We start from the raw sequence: 12,599 nt of genomic DNA on the forward strand, positions 1-12,599 counted from the left end.
TGAGCCCTGGGATTTTACACCTAACTCTAGGACAGGCTTTATACTTTCAGAGAAGTTCTGCCTTGGAATCCTGAATTTCCACTGGTAAAAGTCAAACTAGAGAGCAATCCTTGCGTATTGCCAAAAAAGCAAACCTTGAGATACATCAGCTCTACATAATACTAAACCCTGTATTCAAAGCAGTATAAATCATGTACAAGGCATATTAAGTCTGCCAGTGAGCTAAGCAAAAGTGATATCAGACATATACAAGATATATCAGATGCCAGACAAAAAGTCTCACATGACCACCACACAAAACATCCTGATATCAGTATTAACTTTTTTACTACAGCAAGGCAGCCATACTCTCACAAAAATCAGAGGCACAGACAGCACTTTAAGCTAAACAAACTTTCCTCCAGCTGCACTGAATTTAGGATGAGGATCATCTTCCCTCCTCATTTTACCTTGCTTGGGGTCAGATGATGAAAGATTTGCAGACAACCTATAATACTTGCTAGCTCATGAGGAAAAGTTGGTAAGTGTTGCAAACAGCATTTTAATACTAAACACAGTCCAGATCATTACTTGAAACCAAAACCCTTTAGCACAAAGCTGTTAAACTTATTTCCATTTATTAAGAATAAAATGGTGAACTTTGAGAAAAAAATAATTTTTTTTTCATTTCTTAAGAGGCACATCTTTGTTTTCCTAAACCACTTTTCCCAAGAAGTAATGCCAAATTAAGTAAATTAATTCAGACATCTGTAGTACTGAACAGATTCAATGATTACATCTTAAAATATGAAATATTTGTCTAGTATATCTAAATACAAAATAATTAAAAAATTCAACTCTTATCAGTATTTTCAGATTATAATAACGTCCAAAAAGCTTGTCCACCTATTTGTGACAATTTTGAACATATCACCGCCTTTCTTTTTATACAGCACTACTGCTTCCTAACAAGTACATTAAAACAGTTGAAGTATTTATCAAGTCCTTCATATTTTTAATTTAATAAAACCTCTAATTCTATTAAATTTGTGTTTCTAATAAAAATTTTCACTACTAGAAATACTCCAAAAGAACATAAGGAAAAATAAAAGCTTTCATACTGTATAAAAACAATTTCTTCCTGGCAGAGAAAGAGCATTGAGAGCTGCTTTTTCCAACAAGACACAGCTTTTCCCCAGTGGTAAGAGAATAGAACCCCAACATATAATCCCCCCCCAAAAGAAAGTACACACATAGTGCCTGATTAGAGGAATAGCTTTTTAACAGTTTAGCTAACTATCCATAAGTAGAATGTAAAGAATAACAATATATACGTGAATTTACTTAGCTGAAAATGGGTATGAGGAAAAGATTATAAAGTCCTAAAGATTCAATGACATAAGAAGCCTCAGTTCAAAGCTTGAACCAAGGTCAGATGCCAAGACACAGAACTTGACCTCTTTGCAATCAGAAGCTGCAGAATCCAAGCAGTCAGAAAAACAAACTGTTGCTGAATAATGGTGACAAGAACCACATTAGCAAGTACAAAGTAAATCCTACATATACCAGAATTTCAAGACAAAAAAAAATGTTTAAAAGGTATTTTCCTGGAGAAGTGTAATAATCTAGTAATACTGGAGTGTACCTTTTAGCATTTAATTTGTCATTACAATTTCTTATTCACTCAAGTAACTTAAAAATTATATAATATTTAAATATATATATCAAATACTATTTCAATAATTAAGGAGGAAATATATCAATCATGTTACATTTTATGCACATTATTGATTTATTTCATGTCACAATAAATAAAGCCAACAACGTAAGAGAATAAAATGCTATTGTATCTAAGCAGCATACATTTCAGCCAATTCTAATGTATTTCTGCACAAGAAAGTTACATAATTTCTTGAGGTATGCTTAAGGAAACTCTTGTTGCTAACGAGCCATAATATTGCATGTTGACAGTATTAGCTCGGTGGTTATGATGAGGAACATAAACAGCCTAAAAGATGCAGTAATTCAGGCACGTTGCTTAGGTTTTAAAAACATGAGTTTGAATTCTACCAGCCATATTTTTAAACTAAGGCAAATTATTTACTTTGTATCTTAGTTTCATTACCTGTGAAATGAAAAGTGGCACTTAGGACAATGGAAAATTTTGTACAAATTTTACTTATGAGTTCTGTATTCACCTTCAAAACAAATTTCAGACTTCAAATTAGAAAAATTAGAAATAGCCCTGCATACTATACTAATAAAGTTGACCTCTACTGTACCAGTATAAACCATTTTACATAGCATTATAGAAGCTACAGATACTATATGTACAAAAATAAATCAAAAATAGAGTAAGGTAAGGTAGCCATCCCAACCTACCAGATCTGGAGCAGTTGGCTCCAGAACTAAAATAAATTTTACAGATACCTCAGACATGGAAATAGCCATTAATTGTTGAAGAACTCTTGCACATTACTGACAAAAATTTTCAGAAATTGAAAAAAAAAAAAAAGCTCTGAGATGTTCCATTTACGATAAACACAAATTTAATTTCCAAGGCAAAGTCACAAGGGTTCAAATAGCAAAGATATGTAAGCAATGGAGGTACCAGATTTTTAATAGGTAAGAAATCTTCAACAGCATGAGGCAAAGAAGTTAAAGTTAAAACTTTACCCCTGAGACAGCTCAAATACCTGCACACATGAACTCTAAAGGAGCAGTATAAACTTTATGGTGTAGCACATCATGCCCCTTTAACTGCAGCTTAGACTTTGGCCACTACCTCATCAGCTCAGTACTTCTGTCTTCTTACCCAAAAGCAAAAAAATGGAAAAAAAAAAAAAAAAAAAAAAAAAAAAGAAAATGCAAACCCTTTCATACAAAAAATAAAGCTCGAACTTCTAATCAGTGTAAAGCTCAATTCAATACAATGCATTGGAATTACAACCAGAAAAAAAAACAAAAGAGATACTGCACACTTATGACAATATTCTGTGTTTCCTTTTCAAATGTGCTTGCTTATCACAGTAAACAAGAATACTAGTCATGAAAACAAGCTTTAATCCAACTGTATATATTTCTTAAATGCTTTTATGTCTTATTAGTGGCATGCCTAGCTTGAAAAAGGAAAATATATTCTGAAAGCATCAGCAAAGTAGTATTCCAAGTTCCCCCCTTCTCCATGAAAATACTGTGTTATGTATATGATATAGGGCAAGGAACCTGCACAGTATGAAGGGAACAAAACCATAACCGAGTTAAAGCAATTGCTCCAAAAGTATTGTAAGCAAAGATACACAGCACATGCCAGTCTGCCTCATGTACTAGCACTAAACATGCTTTACAAATTACACTGTAAGACAATGAATTGTAAAGAAATAAGATGTAACATTAAGGTCTGATAACAGAAAGAGCATTTTTTAAAGTTATAAAATGAACTTGGCAAAAATAATTCTTTCAACACTCCAAAGCAAATTTTTGCTTTATGGTCCTCATGTTGTCAAATCATTCCATAGTTAACTAAGGACTTGCGTGTTATTGACAGCTATTCCAGCAAAACCAAACCCATTTGAACTAATGCTAGGTCTTATAAGGCTAATGGAAAAGCTGTGTGCGTGTGTATGTATATATATATATATGTATACACACACATACTTAGACATACTATGACTTTATATATATATATACATATACATAAAGTAATATAAAAACTAAAAGCTTGGTGTACATATAATAAAGATATAAAAACATATGAATATATAAAAAGGATAAACTTTCTTGACCACTAGCATCCAAACTAGCATCCATTACCTTCCTTTTACCAATTAATGTCAATAGGAAGCTGAGCAGCTTGTCTGCCCTTTCTAATGAATATTCAAAAACAAAATTAGGAGATGTAGTATTCCAGAAGAGTAAGTCTTCTTCATGAGAGCTTTGCAGAAAAGCTTAGCTAATCCAAATTCCCCTGTATGGGAACAAAACTTAGGTATCATTCTCCCTGGTATTTTTCTTATGCACATATTGACAAGAAAATTAATAAATGAACATTGTAAAGAAAAGCACTGGAAGATTTCCTTTTTCAAATTCAAGATATATACTTAAAACTACTTTTAGCTAAAAGAAAAACCAGTAAGTTAAAGTCATTGCACTAAAAGCTGGCTCATTTACCTTCAAATAAACTGAGGTCTCTTCGTAGCCTTGGTCCATAAAGCCCTTCTAAAATACTTTCAAAACCTGGAGATAAAAGAAACATTTAAAACAGTAAATCAAAAGTTTCTTAAAAAAAAAGCAAATTCCAGAGAACTGGCAATAAGTATCCTCAAATGCTAAGAGCAATTCCAAAAAATGTTATATTTATCAAACAAATATTTACTCCTTCCACTATAGTACTACTCAATAGCATTAGAAGATAAAAATAAGGCAAGGCAACTGCCATCTGCCCACAATCAGCCTATTAAGCCATGCCCCAACAACCTCATTAGACTTAAAATAACTACCACAGAATCCTAAAGGTGGGAGGATTAGCCTCACAGCTCTAAGGAAGTGAAGGAGTTTCTCTCTTAGCCTGAGAATTAGTCATATACAGAAAGAGGAAAAAATGAAAAGAAAAAAAATAAAACTTTAGAGATCAGAAACTTCTCATGATCTCCTGAAACTACATAATCTGAGCAGGCTATTAATACAAGAAATAGAAAAAAGCAAGCTTATTTTGCTTCTGATACCATGACAGTGCTCTCTAGTCCTCTGTATCCATACAAAAACATTTTAAAATGGAGGATTAGATAAATCAAATTATTTTACAGATTTACCAGCTAGTCTGTTTAGGTATTTGGTAAAAATTAAATACTTCAATAAGGGCAATGAGATACAGAGCAAATCAGACAATTGATAAATAAATTTTAAAAAATTAAAACCCCAAACCCACAAAAAAACACATGACAACTGATGAAATATGGTGACAATTTACAGCATCAATATAACAGAAGTTTTGTTCAATACAGAAAGTTTCCAAGTGCCCCCCTTTCTCCTTCCAAACAATAAGCTTATTTGAAAATAAGAGGATAATTCAAAGCAGCATTTGAAGGTTCTCATTCTTTATACTAAAGGCCTGTCTGTAGCTATTATGCTAGACCACAACTTTACAAGACTATTTTATCATCACACCACATAAAATATACCAAAATCTTCAGGAAACAACTTCTATCAACAAAGAACACTCAGAATCACAAAATTTGTTCATCATGTGATGTCTTTTAAGACAACACAACATCCTGTTCCCTCCCCAAAAGTTAAATTTACTTTTTGGTTTAGATTGTATGTACACTAGCATAAGGAAGAATAAATATGTACCATATTTGAAGCAGACAAGGGAAGCTATCTTAACACATAGGAGCTGTTCAGCTTGACAAGTCAGATTTTGTTAAAATTTCCATTGCAAAGCAATTTTAATATATGGACTATACTGTGAATCAACTATAACCTCTACAAATCTGATACTTGAGCTATATAAGGATTTATATATTTATACCTTGAACTATATGGATTTCATTTTCCACATTTGTTTGTACTAAATATAATACCACGAGACAACACAAATTAAATGACAAAACCACTCTCCACTAACAAATATATATATACACATCTTTTAAACAGTCTACAAGAACTAGAAAGCAAAAAGCCCAAAGCCAAGGCACACACTAAAATTTACCTTAAAGCATCATCCAGCATCTCTTAGATTCAATGTAATATAAATTCACATCATATTAGCATTGCACAAATTTCCTGTTCTTCTGACATCAAAGAGTTACAGACAAAAAAGTCAAGAGAGATGAAGCCTGAAGTTAAGATAGCAATCCTCCAAACACAACAGAGCAGAAATACAACTTACACCATGTGTATTGCCATTAATGTTACTCACTGCAAGCCATTTTAGGCCAGCAGCTAGTTACATTCTGCCAAGTTACTGTTCCTGGGTAAAGAAATTAACGAAGCAGCACTTGGAGACAACTCTGCTTATTTCAAAAGACCAAACAGCAACTCCTGTTTCAGGACTTCAGCAATCAAACAACAGGAAGCTTGTTTACCATCCCAGTCAACATCCAAAACCTCCTTGGTCTTTGGATACCTACCACTCTTCCCACCCTGTGGAAGGTGGTACTTGTTTCTGCCTTTACTTTTGTCCTTACCTGCCTGCCCCACTACCTGCTCCTGCTTACGCAAAACCAGGAGCGCAGAAACCCAGCTCTGTAAACAGCAGTTTGTCAAAGAAAAATCCAACCTCCGAACAGACTTCCATAGAGCTTGTATTAAAGATGGCAATTAGCACACTGTGGGAGTTGTTTTTTTTTTTTTTTTCTTACCCTGAGGAAAAGATACACCGATCTGCTTCTTTGCTAATTCACCAAACTTACTTCCATCCTACCCATCCAAAGGGCGGCTTCTCTTCCTGAAGTACCACAGAATCTCTCCAGGAACCACAACAGACTTACCCTGCCCAATCATTTGCTTCCTCACCTTTGGACACAGGATGCCTTTTTTTAAAAGAACACTTGTACAACCTAAGAACATCAAGAGAATCTTTTTCCAGACTTCACGCTAAAAGGTTCCCAGGAATGTACCTGTGCTACTTCCATGCTTCAGAAAGTACTACTGCCTTTCAGCAGAATTGATACAATTTCAGTTTAACCTAAACATGAAGATGTATCTTAGTTTCTAGTACTAATGAATGAATGCTGGCATCATTTCCTAAAATGTAACCATCTGGACACAAGCAGTTCAATAAACCTTTGTTTTTCTTCTTGAGTCAGTATGCTTACCCAAACAGTAGTAGCAGCTTTGTAACTCTCCAGAACCTGAAAAGCCTACAGAAATACACTTTACTTATATTTTTAATGATTCACTAATGGAAAAAATTTTGCTTCAAAAAAGTTTTACAGAATTTGCTCCCTCATGGTAATTGATTGCCTATCTGATTCCAAACTGTCTTTCAAAACTGTTACTCGAGACCTGACACTTTCTAGCTCCAAAAGATAGGTTCCTCCAACAGTCTTCATAAGTAGAAATGTGTGATAGAGCTAACCCAGTTATAAGGTTCCACGGTCTGTATTTCTGAATAAAGCTGCAAACAAGGTTTTTCCCCCTATATCAACTCTCGCTCCCACCTTTCCTCACTCGGGGCTGGGATGGGACAGGAACTCCCACGAGGAGCGAGGCTGAAGCTGTGACCTCCAGTAACAGGAAGGGGGCTCTCTTTTTCCATCCGTAGCTATTTGAATACCGAAAAGGCAAACAGCCCAGGAACAAATTCTATCAGGTTTGGCATACAAGCCATGGATCATAGCAAAGGCCACCAAAAGGAAGGTGACAGTAACTACTGACCCCCATAGGGCTTCTGCCCAGTAGCTAGACTGGCTGTCTTAGAAGTTCAGCTCTTGCCTCTGGTCCAAACCCAGAATGTTACAGAAAAACTCCTATGGCTCATGTGGCTGTTGAAACTATCATCTATTACCCATCTACCTGGCCCACCGTGATACTCCTAAAAGTGATCTTCAGCAGACCAGAGCTAATTAAAGGAACACAGGGACAATGCTGAACGACACCAGGTGTCAATGTAATAAATAACAGAGTCCAAGGCGAAGGCTTTCCTAGGGCAAACATCCTGTGGGATCAACAAGTGACTACATGGCTGCTGGCAGGACTTCAGCTCTCATGACATTAGGATCCTTTAAGAAACAGAGTGCTAGAGAAAGACAGGATCTAGTTGATAATGCAAATCATTACTGCCAACAGGCTTGCCTCATAATGAGGTCTCCAAACTATGTTTGTCAGAAAAGTAGAGACTGAAGCCTAGAAAGGAAGAGAATGGCAGAGAAGGCAAATGTACACAAAGACCTTTCAGTCCTCCTGAAGAAGTGGCATAAGCAGGGACACACCTTAAGTAGCTATATATGAACCCATTCAGCAGAGGAAGCAAACACCAGCAATTATACACTAGAGCATGTAACAATCTTACTGGGGAAACAGTTCACACAACTGCAGTGGACAGATACTGGCTTTTAAGAAAGGGGAAGTGAGAAAGTCAAGGCAAGCACTTAGATTTTTAACTTAAACAAATGGAGCCTTAGTGTGGAATGGGCTACAGGACAGTTAAAAATCTACAGGTCAGGATGAAACCAGGTGAACATCATAGTGAACATCTGTTACAGCCTATACAGACTGTCCATCAGGAGTAAGTAGATAAAGTCTTTATAAAACAAAATACCCCCAAAAAATAATGACGACCCCCCCCCCCAAAAAAAAAAAAAGAAAAAAAAAAAAAAGCTATACAATCACCAAGACCTATGCTGGAAATGCAACATGCCAGTGCACAAGCAAGTCACAGGGATTCGATTCTGTGGTGACTGGAGGACAAACCTGCCTAAGATGATGGACAAGCTCAAAAGGGGAGGCACTATCTAGTTGCTACTCATCATTAAGTAAGAGATAATCAGTGATGTAATAGTTAACAATGGTCTTGGCCACTGCAGCAATGAGATGGAATGCAGGATCCCAAGGGACATGAGGAACTTAAATAGCTGAATAATTTTCTGTGGGCTTAGTAATAACTGATTTACAACCCTTCCCCAAGACAGTGGAACTAGAAGTGGGATGCTGTACTGTCTTGTCTAAACCAGAGAAGTCTCATATAGGCCAAGGGTCTATAGCAAGGTTTTTATAGTTATCCTACTATTTCATAAAGTCAAAGAAATTGCAAGGTGAAGGTCAATTACTACTACTGAGTGATTAAAAAACCCCAATATTTTGTAAATAAATTCCAATATGTTAAGTGTCTCTACCAGTTTACTCGGATTTAAAACAGAATTATTAAGTCCAAAGAAAGCCTTTAAAAGTCCTCACAACGTTTAATTTAAGATCTTAAAGAGAAGCTGTCTTTCAGCTGTTCACAAAGCTTAAATCAAAGTTTTCCATAATGTTTTATCACTGTAAACTATTTAGTGTCTGAAACATCTTGAAGCCCATCTACACATTAGAGTGCCACTTACGAATAGTGCAGGCTGTAAAATTGTCATGAATAACACAGAGTAATAATTAAATGGATATATTCCATGCAAATTTCCAACACTGTGCACCTTATGCACACTTAGAGGTACTCAAATAATATACAGGGACTCCTCCTCAGGACCAGATAGAGCCTGTCTTCAACCTACTCCTCAGCAGCAGCTGCATGGCTGTGAATTATAAAAGCTTTTTCCATTCAGAAACTCAGAAGTAGCCATGCAGTCCCTGCAACTGTGGAAGCAATGGATAGTCTATGCTGCATTAAGCCTAGACAAAACCACCAGCTGAAGATTTACAGAAATTTTAATGCAAAGTTGGTCTAGGTTACTTTTAGACAGTTATTGAACAGTTATACAGTACAAATTGAGGTCGGGGAAGTTTAGCTATACATTGGCTATGGTTTTTCCAAAAGCTTTATCTCCATGATGTTTCTGAGGGGAAACAGTTACTTTAGCCTTGGAGTTGAATTCAACATCCATCTCATTCCCTCCCCACATCCTCTAAGTGAATTGAGACTGCAAGTATGTTTTCAAAAAATTGGGATGATTCAGACTATGTGTGAGAAAAATAGCCAAAAAAAGAATAAATATCATGTAATAAATGGAAGCTAGTCAAAGAGACATTTGACTACCACTTTCAAATGAACCACTTAGTAGGTCTGAAGATAGGAGCAGTACTTGAGCTCTACAGTTGGGAAAGGGAGCAGAAATATATGCACTGGATGTATTAAAAAGTTTCTGATAGGTTTGGTGCACTCTACATCACATTAATTTCTTGATTCCCCTAACCTTGTATATGGCCATATCAACTCCTTAATTTATATGTTCTTTTCAAATGAAAGTCCATTAAAGCAGATCTATTTCCTTTCCCCTTTGTCTTTTTATTTCTTTATTAGTCTTTTCTCTCTTCTCCTTTCCATGTTTTTGTTTAAGTAATCCAATTCTAGGCCTTTAGCTACAAGGCTTTTTTTTTTAAAGCCTATTAAAATGTAACCATTTTTAGTTAAAATTTTAACAAAGCATTTTTATTTGTTCTTTTACTTAGCATTAGAACACAATAATACTAAATCTCAAGAGGCGCCTTACAAAACTTTTACAAACTATAATGACACCAATGACCTCACAGTAATCCACCTAAAAAAACCTCTTGCTTATACTTGCTCTCCCCCACTCTGATCTGCTGCAGCTTTTCCAGTTTAGGAAAGTATAAGCTTTTTATCAGTTCATCTGCTTAAAGATAAAAAGTGTAAATACTTCTAAATAAATTCACTTCTAGTTTGATATTTTTCTAAGACATGAAGAATGTTTTATTCATACCTCGGGATGCATATCAGAAACAGTAGATTAATGCTCCTTACAGGGCTAGAAAAAAATTAAATGGAAGAGATGCTTATCAAGATTGCTCATCTGATTCATAGTTACTGCTCTAGTCTTCATCTGATGTGAAAGGTTACCTACCCTTTAGATGAGATCCTACTGTCTTCTCTAAGTTGCTCGATGTGTTGAGGAATTTGGAAGATTCTGGGTACATGCAAATTAAGTTCTGCTCCCTCTCCTCTCTTCCAGCATATCATCAGCTGGGTATGGGGTAAGATTGCTGCACACTGCTTTGAAGGACAGGGCATACATGTGTATTTTTACTACAATGAAATTAGACTTTTAGCTTTAAGCACTATGGCCTCTGGACGCCCTGTAGGAAAAAGGAACCTTGAGGGTCTGTAAAACACAAATTTGTAAACCCACCTAAGAAACTCAGCAGCAGTGTATGTTGAAATCTTCACAACTCCTGTGTGCCTAGAAGTTTATTTCCATCACCCTTCACTTTGTGGCTTACTACACCAAGAATCACATCTCAATTACGGCAGTTCAAGTTGTTTTATTGAAGTCCAAACCACTTATTTAGCTTCTTACAGAAAATCAGGCCTCACCCCTGTTAAGTAACAAGCATCAGCAAGTAAGATTCATGTATCCTACTCATTTTTTGAATTCAGGATTCTCAGCAGAGAAAAAAAATTCAAAGCTGAAGAAAAAAAATTTCACATTTTACACAGTTTTAAATCAAAACTAATGTGAAAGTTGGTTCAGAACTGCTGATTTCAATTCTTAAAAGGCTGTAGAATTTAATAAATGGTCTTTAAAATGTAATTAGGAAAATCCAAAGAGTAAGATTACATTTAATGAGACTGAGCACTGTCCTGCCAGACAGAGCATTGAAATTAAACTACCTTCTTTTATTTTTTGGTGTGGTTACAGCTACTGTTACTTTACCCAGTTGCTAAAGAGACTTGATAACCACTCACGAGTTCAATTTCCATTTCTGCATTTGCCTCTAAACACTTATCTAGTTAACATATGAATTCTGATCCCATTCTGAAGTCATACAACCTCTACTTTGAGCTGGTATTTCCTGATCTGTGAGGACTATTACATGATTTGTATGAGGAGTCTCAGAATCACATTGAAAAGAAATTATGGACAAGTAAGGACTGAAAGACAGATCCTGCATACTGGTTTATGCCCCAACCAACAAGCCAACCTCCTCTATTACCTGCCCCCTTCACCTCATACACTTTAATTTAAGTAGCAGTAGCTTCATGCCAAGGTATACCACACAAACACAGAATTCTGAGCTAAAACTCACTGACAAAACTGACATTACCATGAGAAAAATAAATTCAGTTTCTCCCCTCTATCCTTGTAACTTTGCCCTGTTTCATGCACCCGAAAAGTGACTCATTTTGCAAACAGCATGGAATTCAAAATAGTACTACATCTAAATAAAAAAACTTCAGTTCTTCTTCTCCCCCTTCTGTACATTTTCATGACTGCATTATTTAGCTTGGCCCAGTACAGGAGTATATCTGGAGGAGCTTTTGTGGTTTGCCTTACAAAGACAGCTACCTTGGATTAAAACAATCATACCCCAGACAGAATTCAACTTCATTGGTTTTGTCAAATATTAGAACTGCCTTTAATTTTTTCTTTTTAAATGTACCCGAGGCAGACAAAGCACCAGTTGCAGCTTCCCTGAAAGAAAATCTTTCACTTTTCTTCAAATTCTCTCTCAAAAGTGCTTCAATATTTACTGATAAATATTATTTATCATTAAAACAGATGCAAGAGTAGGAAGCAGCATTTTGTTTTAGCTAACTTAAAAAAGAAAGTCATCTGCCTTTCTTACAAGTTATTCCTTTCACAGGAAAGGTACTTGGAGCCCATGTTTAGTCATCTTTTAGCTTCCAATCATGTTAACTTACAGCCTTCTAAAGTACACACCTATATTTTCCAGGTGCAGCTTGCACTCTGTTGTCTATCATTATTTGTCACTAGGGAATGGGTTTACCTGAAAAATGGTTATCTGCTCCAAACTCTTGCACCTTTTTTGTCTCCAACTGACAGGAAAATAAAATTAATTACATCTCTACTCAAACCCTTCAAGAGTATGTTTTTATTACTCACCCAGCACCAAGTGCCTTTGATATATCAGACCACTCTTAATTATGCAGAAAATATTTTATGATCTTTCTGTAGCTCTAATTCAAAATTTTGAAAAAACATAAA

General features: G+C 35.6%; 1 protein-coding gene across 6 annotated transcripts in view; it reads right to left on the reverse strand.

Annotated features, from left to right (window-relative positions):
* The window catches only part of LCORL (ligand dependent nuclear receptor corepressor like), an 80,009-nt gene that overhangs the window by 51,360 nt on the left and 16,050 nt on the right, over positions 1 to 12,599 (reverse strand). For all 6 annotated transcript variants that reach the window (XM_021554406.2, XM_031504570.1, XM_021554402.3 and 3 more), the window contains exon 2: positions 4,150 to 4,215. In XM_021554406.2, coding sequence (XP_021410081.1) covers positions 4,150 to 4,215 — 66 coding nt within the window. The remainder of the gene's footprint in view (positions 1 to 4,149; positions 4,216 to 12,599) is intronic.

This window comes from Lonchura striata, chromosome 4 (genome assembly GCF_046129695.1).
Source record: "Lonchura striata isolate bLonStr1 chromosome 4, bLonStr1.mat, whole genome shotgun sequence".
Lineage (NCBI taxonomy): Eukaryota > Metazoa > Chordata > Aves > Passeriformes > Estrildidae > Lonchura > Lonchura striata.